The 24,366-nt window shown below is 34.6% G+C and overlaps 6 protein-coding genes across 6 annotated transcripts; 4 read left to right on the forward strand and 2 right to left on the reverse strand.

The window, feature by feature from the left end:
- Positions 1–2,123: 2,123 nt before the first annotated feature.
- Positions 2,124–3,265, forward strand: LOC106328595. Its single transcript, XM_013767071.1, has one exon. The coding sequence runs from the start codon at positions 2,227–2,229 to the stop codon at positions 3,073–3,075; it is 849 nt and encodes a 282-aa protein (XP_013622525.1). The 5' UTR covers positions 2,124–2,226; the 3' UTR covers positions 3,076–3,265.
- A 1,667-nt stretch (positions 3,266–4,932) lies between these two features.
- On the forward strand, positions 4,933–6,872 carry LOC106329099 (translation machinery-associated protein 22-like). The gene is made up of 7 exons (XM_013767690.1): positions 4,933–5,205; positions 5,470–5,562; positions 5,786–5,844; positions 5,994–6,075; positions 6,163–6,230; positions 6,478–6,561; positions 6,663–6,872. Exons 1-7 carry the CDS (start codon positions 5,058–5,060, stop codon positions 6,717–6,719), a joined length of 591 nt encoding a protein of 196 aa, XP_013623144.1. The 5' UTR covers positions 4,933–5,057; the 3' UTR covers positions 6,720–6,872.
- A 39-nt stretch (positions 6,873–6,911) lies between these two features.
- On the reverse strand, positions 6,912–8,613 carry LOC106329098. The gene is made up of 7 exons (XM_013767689.1): positions 8,440–8,613; positions 8,161–8,279; positions 7,995–8,077; positions 7,795–7,916; positions 7,556–7,720; positions 7,371–7,464; positions 6,912–7,292 (listed from the first exon to the last, which is right to left on the reverse strand). The coding sequence occupies exons 1-7, from the start codon at positions 8,489–8,491 to the stop codon at positions 7,034–7,036; spliced, it is 894 nt and encodes a 297-aa protein (XP_013623143.1). The 5' UTR covers positions 8,492–8,613; the 3' UTR covers positions 6,912–7,033.
- Positions 8,614–9,352: 739 nt separating this feature from the next.
- On the forward strand, positions 9,353–12,099 carry LOC106329643 (beta-fructofuranosidase, insoluble isoenzyme CWINV6-like). Its single transcript, XM_013768328.1, has 7 exons — positions 9,353–9,449; positions 9,603–9,611; positions 9,691–10,580; positions 10,681–10,839; positions 11,331–11,569; positions 11,671–11,761; positions 11,884–12,099. The coding sequence occupies exons 1-7, from the start codon at positions 9,353–9,355 to the stop codon at positions 12,097–12,099; spliced, it is 1,701 nt and encodes a 566-aa protein (XP_013623782.1).
- A 659-nt stretch (positions 12,100–12,758) lies between these two features.
- LOC106333144 (beta-fructofuranosidase, insoluble isoenzyme CWINV6-like) lies at positions 12,759–15,178 on the forward strand. Its single transcript, XM_013771618.1, has 7 exons — positions 12,759–12,846; positions 13,002–13,010; positions 13,102–13,961; positions 14,036–14,194; positions 14,343–14,584; positions 14,678–14,768; positions 14,885–15,178. Exons 1-7 carry the CDS (start codon positions 12,759–12,761, stop codon positions 15,074–15,076), a joined length of 1,641 nt encoding a protein of 546 aa, XP_013627072.1. The 3' UTR covers positions 15,077–15,178.
- A 1,794-nt stretch (positions 15,179–16,972) lies between these two features.
- Positions 16,973–17,663, reverse strand: LOC106332688 (glutaredoxin-C10). The gene has a single exon (XM_013771164.1). The coding sequence runs from the start codon at positions 17,617–17,619 to the stop codon at positions 17,200–17,202; it is 420 nt and encodes a 139-aa protein (XP_013626618.1). The 5' UTR covers positions 17,620–17,663; the 3' UTR covers positions 16,973–17,199.
- Positions 17,664–24,366: the final 6,703 nt, after the last annotated feature.

The raw sequence follows: 24,366 nt of genomic DNA on the forward strand, positions 1-24,366 counted from the left end.
ATATATATATATATATATATAAATACTAATGATTTAAAGACAAGATTGGCTGATCAATTTTGTCGTCCACTTGAAATCTTTCAAAAGTATGTGAAAGACTAAAGTCAAAGTAAATATGGATTTAGAATAGTAGTTATATTTTACTAACCGAAATACCGAAAAAAACCGAAACCAACTCGATATCCGGATTGAACACCCTTAATCCAAATGAAACCAAACTATTGTTTCATTCTTCAAAATATAATAAAAATAATAACTTAATCCCGCGCAAGGCGTGGGTCTTATCCTAGTGCATATCTAAAATAAAAGACAATATTACAATACATAAAATAAAATTTGAAGAAGCTTTTTTTCTGAGCGTTCTTCATGCAATCTTCATGTTCGGATATCGATAATGCGATGAAACTTCAAACTTTTCTTCATTGTTTTTTTGTTGTATAACATTAGTCAACTTCCAATTTGGATCTATAGATATCCATCGATAATGAATTCAATATAATAATTCTATCGAAAGAAATATAAATTGAAAGGACCAATCTTCAACAATTCTAAGAACATCTCCATACAACAACAAAAAATATTAGTTCCTTATCTCTGACATACTCTTTCCACGGTGGTTTCCATGGCAATTGTTTCCAAAGTAAAGCGGTCAAGATAAGTTCTTTACTGGTTAAATCTGAATTCAATTTGTCATTGATCGTGGTCGTGAATCTCATGATATCCACTCCGGAGATGGAAACAACGAAGTGGAAAATAAGATAAATAACAACCAAATCATCGAGAGTAAATATGAACGTCTTCTCCATCATAGAGAAGAACAAAACACAAATAAAATTATAAGAAACGAAACTAGAATCAACATCTCTTGGAAAGAGATGCAGAAGAAACATAGGTTACGTGAAATCGCCTTGTAACGACTATGTGATTGTCTGCATATCTCCATACTTTTTTTTATATCTTATATATTTATCCATGTGATTACCGACCGCAATACTTTGAAATACACGCATAATTTACACATTTTCTTATATATTAATCCCTCCGTTTTATATTGTAAGTATTTTTAGAATTTTTTTTTTTGTTTCAACATGCAAGTAGTTTTCAAATTTTGAAGTAATTTTTACATTTATTGAATATAGTTTGATCAATCAAATTAAATAAACTTATTTTTGATTGGTTAAATTATATCTAATCTATTTATTATACAATATTTTTTAAAATTTTTGTGCTTTTAGCCGTATGATTACCGGCTATGTGATTGTCTGCATGTCTGTATGTCGATGACCATATGAAGCCTTTGTGATTTTTTATTACTTTTTTTTTTTGTAAAATGCTATAGCAAAAGAAACATTAAGATTTGTAATCAGGTAGACACTCGACGCTATAGACTTTTTTTCAGGTAGACACTCGACGGGTGATAGTTAGTGAAGAGTGGGAATATAGGGGAATTACTAACCATAGTCAAAGCTAATGGAGTTGTTTAATAATCTTGGGAATTGAAGGCACGAAAATAAAGGATTAACAAAAATGAAATCAGAGCAGTTATTGACTTTGGGGTTTACTCTCTGAACAGAAGAGATTAGTCTAATTATATATCACAACTTTCGGATCCCTAATCTATTAGTATTACTCTATACACTCGCTTAATTTTCTTTTCTTTCTTCTTGTAAACCCTACACTGACTTAAATTCAAACGTATTCAACTGCGTGCACTCTTTTTTATAAGAAAAACAAGAGTGAACGAACTGCTACTACTATTTGTCGGTGGATGATTATTTCCCTTATTTTCGTACATTGTTTTTTTATTACATTGATTATGTTACTCTTCTCTGTTCATCATTTGTTTTAGTTGATACATTATTTTCCAAACATTTCATACTAGTATTATCTACACTTTACTATTTAAAACTTGAAAAATTAAGCTGTGAATTTACATTGAACATTTTGTAAAGTAATTCACTAATTCATTGCAAATTACTATTTCATTAACACCCAATGAAGATTCCATAGACTTGTAATGGAAGTCATGAAGGAAACTTCACAGCAATGTAAGAAAAACTGAAAACCAAAAACAATAAAAAAAAATTCTACAATTAAATATATAAAAAAACTCAGTGTTATCCCTCTCTCTCTCTCTCTCTCTCTCTCTATATCCTTCCCCACACTCTCTCCATCTTTTATGTACTCCTCAGATCTGACCAGAGGAGAAAGAACCAGAGAAAGAACATGACTGATCGAGTCTTCCCAGCTTCAAAGCCACCAACCGCCGCTAACGGAGCTCCAACTCCAACCGGTGGTGCCTTACCACCTCCTCCGTCTGTTAACGGTAACGGAACAGCTAACCAGAAACCTCAAATCTACATTCCGGCTAACCGCCTGGTTTACCGTCCACAGCCGTACAGCCGCCACCACCACCACCAAACTCGACCGAGCTGCCGGAGAGTCTGCTGCTGCTGCTGTTTCTGGTCCATCCTCATCCTCCTCGTCCTCGCTCTCATGGCCTCCATCGCCGCCACCGCCGTGTACGTCATCTACCACCCGCGCCCGCCGCTGTTCTCCGTCCCGTCGCTTCGTATCGGCCGCGTGAACCTCACCACCTCCTTGGACACTTCCGTCTCGCACCTCTCTTCCTTCTTCAACTTCACGCTGATCTCCGTGAACCCCAACCAGCACCTCACCTTCTCTTACGATCACTTCGCCGTCGCCGTTAAATCCGTTAAATCTAACGAGATGCTAGCGAACGGAACGGTTCCCGGTTTTTTCAGCGGCAACGGGAACAAGACGTCGTTTAGGAGCGTGATCGCGACGTCTACTTCGGCGCGTGAGCTGGATCCGGAGGAAGCGAGGCGTTTGAAGTCGGATCTGACGCGGACGCGCGTGGGGTTGGAGATCGAGATGCGGACGAAGGTGAAGATGCAGATGGGGAAGCTGAAGAGTGAAGGGGTTGAGATCAAAGTGACGTGTGGAGGGTTCGAAGGGACAGTGCCTAAAGGTAAAGTTCCGACCGTGGCGACTTCGAAACAGACTAAGTGTAAGTCTGATCTGAGTGTTAAGGTCTGGAAATGGTGTTTGTAATGGAATTTTATTATTTTTGGTTGTTTCTAAATTTGTGAAACTTTTGGAATGATCCAAAAGAAGATTTTTATTTCTCAGTTGTTCGTTAAAAGTTTGCAGAGGAGAGTCAGAGAGATGAGATAAGATAGTGTTGTTTAGTAGAGAAGGCCCGGAGAATTTACTCACGGCTTCTAAAATTTTCTTGGATTTTTTTGTTTTGTTTTGGGAGTGTCTTGTTTAAATTATAATGAAGACAAACATATACATAATAATAGGAATTGAGTTGAGTACTAAAAAGCTGGAGATGGCAGTGACTGTTGCATTAGATGAGAGGAGGGACTAACAGTGAGCATTGAAGTGAGATCATCATAGTATACAAACATTAACAGAACCTCAAAAATGTAAAAAGAAAGAGACAATATTGAATAACACAATGGAAAAAAAAAAGATGTGTTAAATGTTAGATGTTGAACTATGTGATCTCAGATAACATCACTCATTTAAGAGAACGTGCATCACCTGTCTCTCTTTACTTTTGGTTCCCTGATGCAATACACAAGATCAGCAGAAAGATCTTATTGCAGCTTATTAGTCCAAGGTGGGGATATAGATTCAGTGCATATACTATTTATCTAGCAGCTGCATGTTATATAATCAATGTAGGCTTCATTCAGGTACTATGTAGATTAACTTAAAAATCAGATTTCTATACTGCCATCAGAATTTGCGGCCTGAAAGATAAGAAGAGTTTACCAAACCATACATGCTTGTAAATGTTAACCAAGTAGTGTTTGTAAATGTTAACCGTGTAGTGTAGCCTAATGGTAAAGACTAACTTGGGGGTACAACTTAAATATGTATGGAATGGGTTCGAAGCTTGAGCTTCATCAGCCAGGTATATTAAATAAAATGTTTGAAAATGTTAAAAATGGTTCATTGAGGTAACTTTTGAACGAGTCACTTTACCATGTAAAACCAATAAATTAAGAAATTGACTAGATATTAACCCGGATATATATTATATTTTTAAATTAACATTTAAAATATGTTATAAAGATATATATATCTAATATCAATTTTATATATATATATAATTTTTATTTTGAAAATTTGTATTTGTTGAAATTTGTTTGATGATATTGTACAAATCAAATATTAATGAAGTATTTTTGTTTATTTATTAAAAATGCAACATCAATATTAATAGTTTAATTTTAAACATTAGTTTTATACGAATTAATAAAAAATTATTAGCTTCTTTGTTTAGAAATTTTTATTCTCGAAATGTTTTTATGTGAATAAATTAAATTATTTTTGTTATATTTTAAAATATTATTTTATTTAATATATTATATTTCAGTTTAATGTTTTTATTTTTACTAAAAATATCAAACATAAAATGTTACAACCAATAAAATATTATTTATTTTATTTTATATAAAAATTTAATTTGATAATTTAAAATGAATTGGGCTATACTATTTAATTTCAGAATTAGTTATTGAATATATAAAATATGGTTTATATTAAATATGATAAACAGTCAAATGATAATTACCTAATGACAATATATTTATCTTTTCTTAAAAATGTTAATGTTTAGATGTATATTGTTTTTGTTTGGAGAATATCATATATGAGTAATTTTAGGATGTTTAGTTAAATTTCTGTTGAATGGTCTAATATAGATTTGTGTATGGTAGATAAAAATAGAATAGAGTAGATACAGAAGTTAAATGTTAAAACTGAAGAAAAGTCGAGGCCCAAATCGAACAAAGATGGCCCAATACGATTTATCTTAATTACCAATTAAATTTAGAAGCCCAACAACAACACATGTCCTAAGCCTTTTTCACTTTTCTCTCTCTTCCGGTTTCCGACATCAGTTGCCTCGTGGGGGCAGCATAGAAAATTTAGAAATCAGATTCTCTCTTTAACTTTCTACACTTTGCTACCAAAGAACCTCGTTTTGGGCTTCTAGAAAGGGAATATCATCACAATCTATGGCGGAGAAGCTCGAGCCGGCGAAGGTTTTGTACTGCGGAGTTTGCTCTCTTCCCGCCGAATACTGCGAGTTCGGTCCCGATTTCGCGAGATGTAAGCCTTGGCTCATTGAAAACGCCCCTGACCTCTATCCTGATCTCCTCAAAGGTAAATTACCAAACCCTAATTTTTTAAATGTTCCGACCACTTGATTTCAGATTGTGTAATGACATATGTTGGTCTGTTCACTTTTGTCAAATCTTCTGGTAGCATTCGATAATCATGTCTTAATAAGATATCACGTGTTCACTTTCGTATGAATAATCTTGTTTTTGTATCTTCGATTTGTGTTACTAACATGTACATATGGTTATGACAATAACTTTAATCTGATTTTTGATATGGATTATACTATCAATTGTTATGTTACAGAAGCTAATGAGAAGGGAGTAGATAATGTTTCTGACAAGCTCCAGTCCGTGGGAATCTCTGGCGCTGATGGTGCACCCTCTTCTTCTCAGACTGGTATGTATCCCATTGATGCGTAATGCGTTACACATATTTGTTACTGAGCATTATTAGTATGTTGAATCCCAAATATGTAATGCTTAATGGCTGGAAGCCATCTGTAATGTTTTTCTTCTGCTGATGAATCTGTTAAAACATGAATGATACAATGTTTTTTAGCGTTACTGATTACTGTTGATGCATGTAGAAAGGATTCATCATTTTTTGTTTTTGAATTTAGGAGGGACATCCAAGAAGGAGGAAGTGAAACGCCTTCCTGGGGGAAAAGTTAAAAAGAAAGTAAGTAGCATTGTGTAGCCTTCCTCCTGCCTTTTTCTAGAATATTTAACGCACTACCACACTTTTGGATTAACTACATATTAGCGTTTTACTCAGCGAACCTATTTGTCTGGTTGTCTAATTATCTAATGCTTGAGGATTCTGTATAGGAGAGGCAAGAAGTTATTATTGAAAAGGTTGTCCGCAACAAGCGCAAGTGTATCACCATTGTGAAAGGACTAGAACTCTTTGGTGAGTTATTTGGGTGGATCATCTTAGTATTCTTTATTGGCTGAAACAAACCTCATTCTATTGACCCTTTAAAATTTGTTTCATCAGGGATAAAACTCAGTGACGCGTCTAAAAAGCTTGGGAAGAAGTTTGCTACCGGAGCATCAGTTGTCAAGGTATGCAGAATATGGATTTCAATTCAAATATGAATAATAGGTTATGTGCTTAGATATAGCAGTAATCTTGTGATCAATGGGAACAAGTATGATCTAGGTTGTTGAGCAGCCTATCGTTTTGTAGAATTACCTTTTGGATCTCTGATTTCAAAATATGCATATACAGAACTTTTGACACTTCACCGCTTTGGAACCACTCTGTTTGCTTCCTTTTATGCTTAGGTTTTTCTATGTTTATTCGTTGCAGGGACCAACTGAGAAGGAGCAAATTGATGTTCAAGGAGATATAATCTATGACATAGTTGAATTCATTACAGATACTTGGCCCGACGTAACATAATCTATCCCTTTTTTTTTTTTTTGTTTCTCTGCGTTCATTTGTATGAGTAGCTTCCTAATAACACTATTGACCGTTGCATTACCTATTTACAGGTACCTGAAAGATCCATTTTCTTCATTGAAGATGGGAAGAAGGTTCAGGCTGGTTGATGATTTACCCTTTGTCCTTGGAGTTTTTTTTGGCATGGAAGGTTCATGTAGACGAACTAGTTTCCGAGTCCTCCCATGTGTTTTTTCTTATTACCAAACGTCTCTGTTTCTCTTTGTGGATCTAAGCATTTCAAAACGATTTTTTTTAATCTTTCTAATTAATTTAGTGTATAAACATATTACCAGACTGCATTAGTAACTGACATGAAGATTTTATCAATGATAAGAACATTTTGATAATCTTAATGTGCTTAACTGATATACCAAACCAGACCACCTAAAAAGACTTAGCAGTCTGTATTGGACAAATATTTTTAAATTCGTGAAGTAATCGGAATAACTGATCTCATGGGGACTTGGTCACTTGTACTGACAACACCATCATCATCATCATCATCATCATCTTTCTTGAAGAATGATAAAACAGTAGAAGCAAGCTGATGCTGGTGAGAAGTGAACTCATGATCAGCTCCTTCAATAAGACAGAGTTTATGATTCTTTATGTACTTGGCGAATTCAGATGCTTCTGTGACAGACACGATCCTATCGTCTGAACCATGAACTGTCAACACCCTGGAGTTTTTATGAGAGAAACACTAGTTCAGCCATCATACTGAAAACCAAAAGAGAATAATCCTTATAGAGTTTTACCTGCAGTTTTCATGAATTGAGAGACAAGCTTCATGAGTATTGGTTGTGAGACGGTCCATTAGACTCTCTTCTGTTACTCTATATTCAAACTTTCCTGCAACGAAAAACGGCAAGGAGTTTAAACTCCATGTGTCTTTGGCTCTAACAATCACAAAAAACTAAAAAAAAACTGAAAAAGATTATACCCTTTCTGTTCCTAACATCGATGAACCCATCCTCTTTGATTCTCTTCATGTAGTCCTTTCCAAGCCGCCCTTCTATCCCTCTCTCTAGAAAAAAACGTCCTGAGATGTTCACAACAGTCTCCACATCCTTGTACTTTGCTGCATACAAAAGCACCACATTCCCACCTGACAACAACAACAACAACAATGATTATTACCCTTCTCTCGAAATCTACAAACGAGAAATCCACCTTCCTTACCTTTACTATGTCCAATTATTGCAGAGATTACACGGTTCTCCCCACGCAAGTGTTGGAGAACAGAGCGGAGATCTTCAGCTTCGCGCCGATAGTTACCATACTGAAACGATCCTTGGCTTTCCCTAAAGAAGCTCATGAACATGAGTAAAGCAAGCAACATACACTTCATAATCAGAAGAAGGTACACTTCATTCACCCACCCGTTGCCAGCGAAATCAAACCGGAAAGTAGTGATCTTTGCGCTTTCAAAGACATTGGCTATTGTCCTCATGGGGATACGATCCTAGAAGATTATTAAACAAACAAATCAAATTACAAATTGATGAAGAACAAGACTGATGAGAATGCTACAAATAAAGAGTAAACCTTTGATGATTGAAAGCCATGGCAGATGACAACAGTCTCGGTTGAGCCTGTACCTTGCAAAACTCCAACGAGTTTCTCACCGTGACTGTTCTCTATCACAACTCTTCGGTGTTGATTCTCTTCAGACAAAACAAAAAGATCACACCCCCATCACCAACAATGTTTCAAGCAGATTTAAACACAATAAAAACATTCGGAGATCTCTATGATCAATACAATCGAATTGCTTGTTCTGTGGTACAACTTAAAAGGGTCATGGATCGAGAAAAGAGAAGCTACCGGAGTTTTCGATTCGTTCGTTGTTAGATTGACTCCGGCGAGTCTCCGACATCGTTCCGCGGAGGAGAAACTTTGAAGCTTATGGCTCTCGTGGTGTGTGTGGCCCGTGTCCGTACAATCAGAATACCTCCGGGCGACTGAAGTTAATTGTTTGCCGATTAGTCTGAAAAATCACGCCGGTGTTTCGGACAAAGATATGTCTTTTTGTATTTACAATAAATAAATAAATTATTTACAAAAAAGTACCAATATTTTGGATTATTTTCATTTATATTTTAAAAGATCATCAATCTGAATTTTCATTTATGTTGTTTGTGAGCTCCCAATATAATAATCATACCCTTGTTTTGTAATTAACCATTAGTTGTTCCATTTATTTGAACTGTAATTAGCAGCAGATAAAACCAGTTTATTTCTCCAAAAAAATATATTACTAAGAAAATGAGTGCATGTATAATGCTGTCTCTTAGTTTTGATTACAGATTTGAAGGCCTTTAACTCTTTAAGTTATTATTGGATACTGAAAGGAGAATTCTTTTAATATGTAAACAATGACCATAGACCAAGTTGATTAACAGTATAATACACTAAGACCACCTCCATTGCAGAAGTTTCCTCGATCATAGAATTAATTAACAATTAATGAATAATCCAAATACTCTTCACTGCAAAGACTTTATTAACAAAAGACCCATAAACCAAATTTATCACAATTAACAACTATATTCAGAGTTTCTTTCCACGATATTTTGTTGTTAATGTCAACGCTAATGGCATTATAATGATTCACATGCAATCTTAGTGTATTATACTGCCAACGCTACTTATATTATATATACAAGCCGCACATACATACATATCACACATCATTTTCGATTCAATTATATTCGTAACGAAGTAAGATCATCAATCAATGGCTGAAGATGGAAACGACGAGAATCTTCCGGTTCAAAACCAAGTGCTTAACCGGACCTCCTTCCATTTCCAACCTCAGAGAAATTGGCTCAACGGTTATGATTAATTATTTATTTTGCATTACATTTTACATTGGGAGAAGCTATTAGTTTTGATAATGATATTGTGATGTGGGATTGAAGTAACTAACTGTTGTCTTTATCTTTTTATGTTGCTTCTAATCCTTGGATGCATCTTGAAATCTGAAGATCCAAACGGTAATTAAACCAAAACAAACTTTTAACTTGTGATACAAGGAATCTCTTACATTTTTTTATGTTAAAAATGTTGTTTCAGCGCCAATGTATTACAAAGGATTCTACCATTTGTTCTACCAGCACAACCCTTTGTCTCCGGAGTTCAGTAGGAGCATCATATGGGGCCACTCTGTTTCACAAGACATGGTCAACTGGATCCAACTCCCGCCAGCACTTTCTCCCTCTGAGTCCTACGACATCAACAGCTGCTGGTCAGGATCCGCCACGATCCTCCCCGATGGCAAACCTGTGATCTTGTACACCGGAATCGACAACCAAGAGAGACGGGAAGACAGACGGCAAGTCACAGTTCTTGCTGTACCTAAAGATGCTTCCGACCCTTTGCTTCGTGAGTGGGTAAAGCCAAAGCAAAACCCTGTCATGGATCCATCAGAGGACGTACTTCATTACTGTTTCCGTGACCCTACCACTGCATGGCTAGGTCAAGATGGGAGATGGAGAGTTCTCATAGGAGCTAAGGAGAGAGATAGTCGAAGAGGAGTAGCTCTTTTGTACCATAGTACTGATGAATGTGTGCAATGGACAAGGTATCAAGAACCTTTACTTGTGTCACAATCCAACGAAATGTTGGAGTGCGTTGACTTTTTCCCGGTTAAGCTCACGGGAAAAGAAGGTGTAGATACTTCGGTGAACAATGCTAGTGTGAGGCATGTGTTGAAAGTTAGTTTTGAGGAAGAACTTGGAGGCAAAGATTGTTATGTTATTGGCTCATATTGTTCCGAGACTGATAGATTTGTGCCGGACTCAGAGCTCACTTACACACGTGCTGCTCTGAGATATGATGATGGATGGTTTTACGCCTCCAAGTCGTTCTTTGATAGTGCTAAGAATAGGAGGATCAACTGGGGATGGGTTGTGGAGACTGATAGTAGAGAAGATGATATTGAGAAAGGATGGGCTGGCCTTCTGGTAAATATAAATATATAGTTTTGTAGGTTTAATACTAGTGGTTAATAGAGATAATTATTGTCAATAAATTTTTGATGAATTGTTTTGTTTTTGGTTTTAGGCTCTTCCTAGGCAAATGTGGCTGGACACAAGTGGAAAGAGGCTGATGCAATGGCCAATCCAAGAGATCAATAATCTCCGGACTAGACAAGTTAGCTTCCATAACAGGCAACTCGAAGGCGGCTCGATGTTTGAAATCACAGGCATTACTGCAGCACAAGTAAGTTTTTGCTATCCTTATCTCATGATAGATTTGTGTATTTAGTTGATTTAGGAACTTCATGTAAAATTAGTTTTTTTTTTGTGTGTAAATTTCACTCATGGTCCTAAATCATTTATGTGAACATTAAGTATAGTTTATTAGAATTTTAGTCGAAATAACAAGGCTCCTTATCATGTTTGAGCATATATATTTTTCATCTAAAATAATTTCTGATTTTTTTCATGGAAAAAAAAATCCAATTTATGATTTCAAATATTTGTTAAATTATATATAAAATTAAATACTTTATCACACTGGGTTTAAGTAGTTCTTAAATATCTGTGAATGAATAAAGTTTGTTAAATATTTTGAATCAGTGATCCAATAACACAAAAAACTGTATTGTGGATTAGCAAACCGTTCAATCAATAATATATACTGGTTTCTAGAATCAATCGGCTAGTATTTCACTTTGTTTTACACCTTATATTCTCTTGTTGTTATTAAAGGCAGACGTTGAAGTGACTTTTGACCTGCCTGTTCTGGAAGATAACCCCCGGATACGGGACTCAACGCACGTTGCTGATGCGGTTTTGTTCAATCGTGGCAACTCGCTTGGATGTGTTTACGGGCCTTTTGGGTTGCTAGCATTAGCTTCCAATGATTTATGCGAACAAACTGCGATCTTCTTCAAGATTATTCGTCGCGAAAATGGATATTCGGTTATAATGGGCAGCGATGAGAATAGGTAATATTTCGACTTTAGCCTCTATATATTTAAAACAAGAAACCAAATGTTTCTTTCTCTTGTGTAAACTTAATGTTTTATTTTAACAAATGGTAATGTAGATCTTCGTTGAGAGACAAAGTACACAAAATTCCGCATGGAACATTCCTAGACATTGATCCAAGACATGAGAAGATCTCATTAAGATGTTTGGTAAGATATATTTGGCCTTCTTTTCGTTGCTATTTGTTATTTTTGGGTAAAATCAATGCTATTTGTTTTATTTTTACCCTAAGACTTTTCTTATCTAAAACAATTTCTACTTTGTTATATAGATCGATCACTCGATTATAGAGAGCTATGGAGCAGGAGGAAGAAATGTAATAACTTCTAGGGTTTATCCCAAATTGGCAATTGGTGAAGCAGCTAAGCTTTACGCGTTTAATAATGGAAAGAAGGGTGTGACCATGTCGTCTCTGGATGCTTGGAGCATGAGAAATGCCCAAATCAATACAAATGCAATAATTATCAATAATAGTGATGATAATTAATAATAATAATATTTGGACTGCCCTAAAGATGATTAGTGTCTTTTCATGAACTCCTGAACTGTTTCGAGATTTATAATCCCTATTTTGTATTTCAAGTTATTGGTGTGTTTTTGTTTTTGTTTTCATTGTAAGTTATTTATGTGTTTGTCACTATTTCTTTGCATTATAAGTCTTCTCATCTTTTTAGAATGATATTATTGATATTTCATGAAATTTATCTTCTCGAGTTATATATTAAAATCATGCTCGTCAGCAAATTTCTCTTTCTATCAAACATTTTTTTGTAAGCAAAATGAAGTAAAATAGTTTAGAGAATAGTGACCAACGACCAAACAAATTAAAAGTACAGTATCCTATTAGCGGCTGTAAATGTTTCCACAAATTAAAGAAAATGAAGGCAGGTAAAGAAAATTAATAATTTATGAGCTACTTGGTCCAAGTAATATACTTAACAAAGACCAAAAACTACAAACCTTAAAATTTGTAACAAAAGTTCAATTAACAAATACTTAAAAAAATTCTTCTTCTTTGCTTCAACCTTTGGAAAGATCGAAGAGGTACTAAACACTAATGGCACTATAAGTACAATGAAAGTTTCTCACAACTCTATAACGTTTTTGTTGACAAGATCAAATTAAAGTATAAGAGAAAAGAGCAACATGGAAGCTGCCTCTTGTGATGAACATGGAAACTTCCAGCCTTACCGAACTTCCTTCCATTTTCAAGCTCATAATAATTGGCTCAACGGTTATTGTTCACTATGTTTTAATTCTTTTCTGATTCTATGTGCAATAGTACTCTTACATATCTATTACCTAGACAAGATAATTAATCTTTGTCTTTATTTTTTGTAACATTTGTTCATTGGTTTATAAACGTACGTTGCATCTTGGAATATAAAGATCCGAACGGTAAAAACTCCACTATACTTTTACTTGACTCACATATGGATGTTGAATCTGGATGCAACAAGACCCAAATATTCTTGATATATTGTTTCAGGGCCATTGTACTACAAAGGATTCTACCATCTGTTCTACCAACACAACCCTTTGAATCCATTTTTCGGTGATATTATGGTATGGGGACACTCTGTTTCACAAGATTTAGTCAACTGGATCAAACTAGAACCAGCCCTTTCTCCCTCAGTTCCCTCTGACATCAACAGCTGCTGGTCAGGATCCACCACCATCCTCCCTGATGGCAAACCTGTAATTTTGTACACCGGAAGCGACACCAATAAACATCAGGTCACAGTTCTTGCTGAGCCTAAGGATCCTTCCGACCCTTTGCTTCGTGAATGGGTAAAACCTAAAGGCAATCCTGTTATGGTTCCACCTAGTAACGTCCCGGTTGATTGTTTCCGTGACCCAACGACGGCGTGGCAAGGGCATGATGGGAAGTGGAGAGCGCTTGTAGGAGCTAAGGAGAAAGATAGTAACAAAGGAATGGCGATTTTGTACCACACTGATGATTTTGTGCAATGGACAAAGTTTCTAGTGCCTTTACTTGAGTCACAAGTCACCGGAATGTGGGAGTGTGTGGACTTTTTCCCTGTTGCGGTCACTGGTAAAGAGGGTTTAGATACTTCGGTGAATAATTCTAGTGTGAGGCATGTGTTAAAGACAAGTTATGGAGGCAATGATTGCTATGTCATTGGCACATACTCTTCAGAGACTGATGTATTTTCTGCGGATTCCGAGTTTACTAACACAGCTGAAGATCTGAGATATGATTATGGCAATCTGTTTGCGTCCAAGGCTTTCTTTGATAGTGCTAAGAATCGAAGGATCTCATGGGGATGGATTATGGAAAGAGATAGCAATGAAGATGATATTGTCAAAGGATGGGCTGGAATTATGGTAAAAAAATAACAGTTTAATTTCAATTTTTTAGTGTTTCAAGAAACTTCATGATGACCCTTTTTTTTCCTTAGGCTATTCCAAGGGAGATTTGGTTGGAAAAAAGTGGAAAGAAGCTGATGCAGTGGCCAGTTGAAGAAATCAACAATCTTAGAGCCAAAAATGTTAGCTTGGATAGCAAGCAACTCGAAGGCGGCTCCATCCTTGAGATATCTGGCATTACTGCTTCACAAGTGAGTTTTCTCACCATGTTTTGTTAGCATTCTCACATGAATTAGGTTAAATGATATAATCAAGTGCTAGTCATAAATCATTTTATTCATATATAATGTTCTGAGATGATATTTTGTTTTAACGAATTGTTTTTTTTTTCTGTTCAAGGCCGACATAGAAGTAGCTTTTGATCTACCTGATCTAGAAAATGATACCGAGGCTTTGGATTCAGAGGAAGTTGATCAAGCGACTATAATCGATGGTTATAGCGCATCGGTTAAAGGTTTTTATGGACCTTTTGGATTGTTAGCATTGGCTAGCAATGATTTATCAGAGCACACTGCAATCTTCTTTAGAGTTAATCGTCGTGGGAATGGATATGCGGTTTTAATGTGCAGCGATGAGAGCAAGTAAAAAATATTGACTTTGATCATATAGCTCACTTATGTTTCTGACATTTTGTGATATATTTGATGTTTTTATTTTAATTATTTGTTATGTAGGTCTTCCTTGAGAGACAACATAGAAAAAGCTACCCTTGGAACATCCTTAGACATTGATCCAAGACATGAGAAGATATCATTAAGATGTTTGGTGAGTTGAATTTTATCTTTTTGCAAATGTCATTTCTTTTGTATTTTCACCTTAACACATTTTACCTTTGTGAAACTTTTTTTTATAAAAGAATGACAAATGTTTTTGGTTTGCAGATTGATCACTCGGTTATAGAGAGCTATGGGGGAGGAGGAAGAAGTGTGATAACATCTAGGGTTTATCCGAAAATGGCAATTGGTGAAGAAGCTAGGCTTTACGTGTTCAATCATGGAACAAAGGCTGTGACCATGTCATCTTTGGAAGCTTGGAGCATGAGAAAAGCCCAAATCAATTCAAACGAAACCTAATTAGCGAAATGTTTGTAATGACTGCAATATCCTATCTTTGGACAACCAAAATGAGCAAGATGTTTTATCATTTCTTATGACTGTTGAAATGTGTAAGATTTATGTGAGTAAAGAGATATTAAAGTGTGGATTTTATGTCACTTCTCAGAGTTGTGGTACATTAATCTATACACTAGTCTTTCAGTATACTCATCAGCACTTATGTTGCCTTTAATCATTTCGTTTCTTTCGGTATACCACTTTCTAATCTGGTCGTTATTATATATAATGTTTGAGCATTACATCACCCGACCCTCATTGGTTATTGCCACTCTTTTTTTCCAATTATTAAACACATCGATCGAAATCATGTGGTTACCAAAGTTGGTTTAGCTTTTCTCTTGCCTATATACTTTGATTGGTGATATGCCGTTGCTGCGGTTAGAGCACAAAAGCAACGACTGTATTAGAAAAACTAGAGTAACTATTGCCTGAGTTAAACAAAGAAGAGAAGAAATGATCATTAACTCATAAAAACGGTCGATGCTTCAAAATAAAAAGGAACTTGTTTTCCTTAAAGGCTGACCAAAACCCACCACTGAGGAGCTCCTAAATCTAAGGGTAGGTTTGTTTTTTGTTGAAATTTGAAATTTGTTGTTCAAAATAAAATATTGTTATCTGTAAATATAAAACATGGTTAACATTAGAAAATGTCACAATTAGAGAAAATTTAAACCCAAGATAAAAACATTTAACGCATAAACGTAACCATCCTCTCAAAACTCCTATAAGCTTGGGTACTTGGTGTTACCGACGAGATGATTCAACTGCGAAATAACTTCTTAATTCGGTATGCTAGCTGAGTAGTTGAGAGATACTAATTGTTACTACTAACTTTTGATGAATTTTATTCTTAATACAAAAATTAATTAATGAATTACCCAATAAATATGTGTGAGTTGCAAATCAATCAATCAAAAACCATAAAATAAAGTAGCGGTATTGAAGAATCCGACGGCAGTGATTGTGCAATAATTGCGAGTGACACCTACTTTCAGAGCCTAAAGATTCTTGGGAGAGAATACATATACTCAACTACTTAAACTGTTCAAAGGAAAGATAGTAGTCAGATTCCGTGGTAATCAATGGTAATACTTCCTCCATTTCATATTAAATATCGTTTTAAAGAATTTTTTTCGTTACAAAATAAGTGTCGTTTTTGATTTTCAATGCAAAATTTATAAATTTTATGCAAAATTTATTTCTCTATTGGTTGAAATATGGTTAGGTGTATAGGTAATAGTGTTTTTTTTATAGAAAATGTACAAAATTAATTGTTTCCCTAATTCGTGTGCCGAAAAGTAAAACGACACTTATAATAAAAAAGGAAGAAATATGTTAAATTTTCATAACTTCGAGGTCACTATTTAAATAAAGAACTATTGTACTACTAATGACTCCTTTTCACTTCAGTTTGCTTCCCTAGATTAACCCAAAATGGCCAAATCAGTACTTTATACTATCTCCGTTCCCGAAAGTAAGATGTTTTAGATTTTTTTCTTGTTCCACAAAGATAGATTTTCTATATTGTTAAGGTACTTTTTTATACTTTTGAGGAACATTAATTGAAAATATTTGAATTGATTAAATTTTATTGGTGGAAAGTTATTGGAAAGTGTATAAAAAAAGTAAAAAATAAATTAAATTATAAACATTTATTAAATTCTTAATAAGCGTACATACTCTAGAAAATCTTACTTTCAGGAACAGAGGGAGTATTAATTAATCATCATAGATAATTGGAGTATTACTTGAAATATCATGATCAATCAGATTCTTCACATCAACACAATTTTCATATTTTCAACCCACATCAACATTATACAATTCAATACGGAAATTAAAGAAATATGGAAATAATTTACAAATCTGATAATTTATGATGAAATAAATCACACACGTGATAATCTAAAACAACATGAACTAAAGTGGTGAAAGATATTAAAAAAAAAAGTACACAAGGGAAAATGAAAAGTACATTTTTATGTTTCAAAATCAAGAACAGAAAGAGTAGTAGATCATGAGATTTACAGTGGATATTATTGCCAGATTTTCTTAAATAGTTATAAGTTAAACATACACAATTATTCCCACAAGGCTCCAACCTCGACGAGTCTAGGAATAAGATGACCACTAAGGTGAAGTGCCACAAGAGACTCAAACCCACCGACACAAGCACCACCGATGAAAAGCACCGGAGCGGCTTGAACGGCGAGGCAAGCGATCTCTTCCTCGTCGATCTCGATCACTGTTGGGTGGACTCCAACGGTTGATAGAAGCTTCTTCATGACGTGACACATGCAACATGAGGAGGATCTAGTGAATATGATGACCGGGTGCTCAGATATCAGCCGTTCGATCTTCGACGCTGACGTCTCCTCCTCATCGAAGGATAGGCTCGTGGAGGCGGTGGAGGAGATGGGTGGTGGTGCTGGGGGAGGAAACGTCAGGTCTAGCGAAACGTTGTCGTTTGTGAAGTTCCGTAAACCTTGCATCGTCTTCATTTGGAGAGAGAGAAAGAGAGAGTGGGAGAGTTTGGTTGATGTCAACGCGAAATGAGGACCATAAATGGAGAGATTGGGTGTCACTATAATGACGTAACCATTAGCTAATTATTTATTATTTATTTTGTTTTTACTATTTTTTTTAAATCATTCTTTGACCTTGAGGTCAGCTAGGTGACATCTAAACGTGAAACTAAAATTCTATCAAGCAAAGTTGTACACAACTTATGGCTTGAAAATATCCTTTAGAAAAACTGTTCCCAAAGATATTAGTACACATAGTTGTCTGATATATTAAAATTTAGACATATAATTTTGACAACAACAACATCTGTAAACATGTATATAAATACAATATTACAAATATATATGTATCATTGTATATTAATAGAGGAAGAAAATAATATATATTTTATTTTGAGTTTTCCATGAAATCTGCCGTACGTGGTGAACGAGAGATTCGAAATATTTGTATATATAGCTTGGTATATACTTTATATGGGCAGCAGCATCATCGTCAGTCTTACGACATCTTGTTGTTTACTGCTTGAATCCCATGACGTAAATAATGGTTTTACCAAATGCTCTAATAACGACAAAACACACATAAATTGAATATGATTCTCTGCTCCTGGCAACAAAAAGTTGTTATTATATACTTATTTCTTATTCAATATTTTTGTTGGCACATATAGGCTAGGACCATCTCCATGTTTAACTAATGACATCATTTGAATAATTGTTTAAACACACAAAAACTATTCGGGCTACACAAAAGCTAACTGATATCAGCACTTTAGATTTCATGAGGTAGTTGATGAGATATATATTGAATACTTATGGCACATGTCATTTTTCTACCTTACATGAAATACTTATTTTAAAAAAACACTGTAAAATTTTCGAACTTTCAGTACTGGTATAGTTAATTTATAGTATTTTTTAGTGTGCAACTTATTTATAGTATTATTTATTGTTCGACATTATAGTGATTGGTTTATTGCAAGTGTGAAAATAGCACGTTGAGTGGGGACATGGATGGAGCGTGTAGCACACGGAGAGGATGCAAAGTACAAATGGGAGAGTAGAATTAGTGGTCACATGGCAGATGGCACATATGTGATAAATAAATGATGCTGACGTCTTATATTTGTTTTAACTTTAGGTAAACTGGAGCCACTTGACGTCATCAGTATCAGATTGATCAGACTATGTCTCTGCTAACGTCGACAACGCTATCTTACCAATATATATATATATATGTATTATACTTACATATTTGAAGGATCGACTGATTATGGTATCATAAAAAAAATGTTGGTGAAGTTGATGATCATACGTATCATAATTATGTTGGTGAAGTAATTAGTGATGAATAATTCACACACATATCTATCGCCATTATGCCATTACTGACAACCTGAACGTGGGATTTGCTAATGTTATTTTATTTTTGATGAAATCTTGTATCTAACCAGACTGAGAGGATAGTATTGAGTACTGTAGTCTCTGCTTTTTCCTAATCCTATGCAGCCATCAAGAGATAGTACTTTCACTTGATATCTCAAAATGAGGGGATATGCAAGAGCATGAGCATCAGTGAAACCCCCTTTGGGATTCATCTTTTCAATTTTTTATTATTAATTTTTTTTTTTGTTTTTAAAAAAAAAAAAAAAACTAGACCAATCGCGGGCCAGCACGTGCCATAGGGCCCGCGCTACAGTGATGATCCGGGTTCAGTACAGTGACCCTGCAAGAGACAGATTCACTTCTTTTATTTATTTTAATATTTTTTTTTCGAAAAGTGTGAATTCCATGGAGAGTTCACTATTGTAGATGTTCTAAGCAGTCCGAGAGAGAATGAGAGTTCCAGTTTAGAAACTGCAACATGGAGATCTCCAAGCCCGGCGCAACAATTGAAATCTAACAATGTAGGTGTTTTGTGAAGAATCCCTATTGACATATGAACCAGAACCAGTGACGAATCCATAACGTTTTCTTACCGGGTGCACAATGCTATAATTAATGAGTATAAACTTATAAATTGTAATAGACATATATACGTTAATTTTTTTTGTAAGAAATATACAAATTTTTAAATATATTATGGTTGCAGGTGCACCCCTAGTCTCTTTACCGGCTTCGCCACCGACCAGACCAATCTTTTACAATATATCAAGAGAAGCTTTTCAAAGGTTTTGGGAGATGAGAGAACTATGCGAGTTTCTGCGATCTGAACAGATTAACTAAGGTCAAATGGTCAATCTATCTTAGCTTCTTCAAGGGCTGAGATTGCTACAAAGAGATCACAAAAGCATGTTTCTGTCTGTAATTATAATTATCCTACGTCCACGATCAAAGCAATTTGGATATTTCGCTGGTGTTAAAGCTCGTAGAATCTACTTCACCGTTGGTTCTAGTCTCGGGTTCAAATTGTATCTTGATTCTCATTGTTATTATGTTTTTCTTTTTAATTTGTAAGACTTTTTTTTGTCAATCAACAAAAATCCAACATTTCAACTCACAAAAGAGTAATACGAGTTTTTATTTAATTATGTAAAACTATGTCTTAGTTAATATTCTTGTTTGAACAAACACAAATAAACTTTCTAGAAGACTTGATACGTTTGCTCATTTCAGCACAATGCCTCACACAATTACCGAAAAAAACAACTGGATCGATTGGGCCGTCAATTCGAAAGAGAAGTCGCATCAATTATTACTGCAAAATCCAATTGGAATATAGTCTTTTACACAAAGCTTTTAGTTGATGAGATTCCAAACTCAATGGTCGAAATACATAAGCAGTTGAGTCCTAACAGATATTGAGATGGTGACCTTGTGAGAAGTATCGGTCCAGGTCAAGCTCCCAAATTAATAGATGGAATTGGCTTTGTGAGTGGTGGATACCATGAAACTGAAGCTGAGTTGCTTGACGGATGAGGAAAAGATCAATATGTTGGGTGTAACAATGATTTTGACACCCAAAGGAGGCTGGATGTTGACTTTGTAGACTGAGTTGACAGCTCCAACATTGGTGAATGGTGACGGTCCTAATGACTGTCACATCTTCTTTGAGAAAATTGATGGTGATGGAAGGCAAGTTGAGGTCGAGCACGGACGGCAATAGACTAGGGAATTCATATTCCGTTCTGTTTGCTATGTTCTTGATGGATGTCTGGTCGTAACCGGAAGCACACAAAAAGTGTAGATCGTCCTCTGCGCCTGCGTCGTAGACAAGACCATGATCTGCTGCTCTGTTAGGGTTCACCAACCATCCACCAAAATCAAACAGGTCAACCAAATTCCGTGACAATCCATCCGAAAAGATTGGTTCAATGTATGTGTCTGTTATAAAAGCTTTAGAAAATACATTAGAAAATACAAGGTCGTGGATATAATCTAAAAAAGTATAACATTTTATCATTTTCTTGTAGTGTCAGGTGACCCCACTATTCTACAAGTGGGTCCACTTCTGACTAGAGCTGATGTATCGGGCTGCAATTACGATTTCATCAATGTTTAATACATGTTTAATGAATCAATTCTAACTAAAATCATGTATGTTGTTTGTCACTTTGTTTGATTAATGTGTATTTTTAAATTGCTCATTTTTGCTTATTTTTTAGATATATTATTATTTTTATCTACTTATATCATATTTTTTTATAATCTTTGAATGCTAAAAAAACCTTATGACACGATTGGTAAACAACTCAAACAAAATAATAGTTGCTAAACTGATATTTTCGAGATTTGCTCACAATTTGCTCATGTTTTGCTTATTTTTATTTATATTATGTTTATTTTTCGCCGTACTTCGATCAGCTCTTGTCACTACATATTCAAATATCTCATAAGTTTAATAAGTTAAAATCAACAACTATATTTGTTTTCTTTGAAATGTTAATAAATAACTAGGAACTGAGGTATTTATAATAGTTATTACTTGAATTTTAATCAATTATAACTGTCATATATATATATATATATATATATACAAATTAGCTAAAAACATATTTAAACTTAAAAAGATAATTTCTGTATATATTATGTTGTTATCCAAAAATAAAGTTTTTTTTATCATAGAGAACTAAAATTAAGAAATAGAAAAGGGTATAAAAACTAATTAAGTAAAAAGTAATCAACCTTTGTAATAATTTTTAATAATAGATTAATAATGAATATGATAATATAGTAAAAAATATTCATGGCATGATTATATCTGCATCCGCAGATAAAACACCTAGTTGTTTCGTGCTTAAGTTACAAAAGAGAATGAGGTGTTATTGGTTTATATATTTTGATTGATTTAGAAATCCATATAGTATTTATAAATCCAAGTAAAATATGCAAATCCGGAGGTTTTCCCTCGGATTTGAGTCTTTGTATTTTTAACTAAAAAATCCAAACAAATCTATTCAAATCTATTATTAAATAAAATATATTAGTAAATCCGTACGATTGAATAACACTTGATTTGATATAGAATTTATGAATCATTAAACCAATAACACATGATTTTAATACAGATTTGAAAATCATAGAACCAATAACACTAGATTTAGTTCGGATTTTCAAATCCATTAAAATACAACAACCAATAACCCCTACTTAATTTTCAGTGAACGCAGTTGTTTTAGAATTGAAATTAGGAAACATATACTCTTAACGAAAATTTTAATGTGAAGTATTAATTAAAGAACAGTTATGATTATCTTTAGTAGCCAATTTAATAGTTTAGATGGAAATATTTACTGAGATTACGTCGCTTATATATATTTATAAATGTGTAAATTAGTTGGAATTCTCAATTTACCCAAAACAATGTTGAAATTCAGTATTGATCTCTCTAAAATACATTAACGTAGAAGTTTTTTTAGTCAAACGGACCCTAAATAGATCGATTGTCCATGCAACTCTTAACTAATGGGCCTATTGCAAGTTTGCAACCATGGGTATGACCAAGCGATATCAGAGACTAATGGTAACGTGTGTTCGTAAATCGTAATAGTGATGTTTCTTATTTCGTTCGCTTTCTGGTCGTTCGGAAGGTTCAAAGTGACTGTAGTAGAAAAAAAATATTTTATCTTTTAAGAACTACTTAGAATTATTTTTTGATTTTCAAAAAGATTCTTTACATAAGTTAAAAAAATATTATTTTATATGAATTTTAATATATTTAGTTATGAAATTATATAATACAAAATTTAGTTTATAAAATATCTAAATCTAATTTTTTGTTTGTTAATCTTCGAGAACACTCACTCGTCAATTAAATGTAATTACGATATTGTAATGAGCTTCCTCCTCTACACAGTACACATCCACTCCTTTATGCCTGCATGTACTGTTTTTAAGTCCCCATTGAATGTGCCAGAACCCATTTCTTAGGGCATCCTCATTGCTAGGAATTTAATTGCATATCTTAGGTTAGTTTATTAATATAATTAGATTAAGAGATTTTGTTAAGATACTTAATTAAAAATGGAGATTATTGGTAGATACTTTTGTAGTTTCTTAGCTAAATAGTAATATTTTTTTTATTTTGTAAATTTTTTGAGAGGACTTTATAACAAAACATATAACATTAAACATAAGAAAATAACAAAGTTGAACAAAAATTTAAAAAAAAAAGATTACAAAGTTGAAAAAAAAAATGCATAAAAGCATCTTTTTATTCAATTCATAGAAACTTAAACATGAAATCTTAATTTTCAAACCCAAATTGATCCCATATATGTTCGATCAAATCAAGTTTTAATTGTCTATGGATTGGTCTACCCCGAACTTTTGCCCGACGATCAAGTGTACTGAAAAGCTCGGTAGGCATCTTGACGCAAAAAGAAATATCCTCATCTTGAAACGTCTCATCTTGAGTCTGTGTACGTCGTTCATCTTCGACAATCATATTATGGAGTATGATACATGCTCTCATAATATTTGTTATCTTAGATTTATCCCATAAATTAGATGGATTTTTAATAACGGCGAATCTAGCTTGCAGGACTCCAAAGGCACGCTCAACATCTTTTCGGACAGATTCTTGGGTTTTAGCAAATAGTGAATGTTTTGGACCCTGTGGTAGTCGGATAGATTGAATAAATGTCGCCCACTCCGGATAAATACCATCCGTGAGATAGTAGGCGAAATCGTACTCCCTTCCGTTGACATTGAAGTTGACTTGCGGAGCTATTCCTTTAATAATGTCATCAAAAACAGGTGATCGATCTAGAATATTAAGATCGTTCATAGTACCTGGAGCTCCAAAAAATGCGTGCCATATCCATAGGTCATAAGAAGCTACGGCCTCCAACACAATTGTTGGTTTATCGGTTCCTCGTGAATACATACCTTTCCAAGCGGTGGGGCAATTCTTCCACTCCCAATGCATACAATCGATGCTTCCAATCATCCCGGGAAATCCACGTTCTTCTCCTTTAGCGAGTAGTCTTTCAAGATCCTCCGCTGTTGGACGTCTTAGGTATTCATCTCCAAACAAGTGGATAATTCCCGCGGTAAATTGGTGCAAGCATTTTCGAGCTGTGGTTTCACCAAGTCTTACATATTCGTCAACTGTATCAGCCCCACCACCATATGCTAATTGACGAATGGCTGCAGTGCATTTTTGGAGCGGTGATAGACTTGACCTTCCGACTGCATCTTGTGTTGGAGCAAAATAAGCTACTTCCGTAGAGAGACGATGCACAATACGCAGGAACAATGACTTGCTCATTCGAAACCGTC

Source organism: Brassica oleracea, chromosome C3 (assembly GCF_000695525.1).
Source record: "Brassica oleracea var. oleracea cultivar TO1000 chromosome C3, BOL, whole genome shotgun sequence".
In the NCBI taxonomy this organism is placed as follows: domain Eukaryota; kingdom Viridiplantae; phylum Streptophyta; class Magnoliopsida; order Brassicales; family Brassicaceae; genus Brassica; species Brassica oleracea.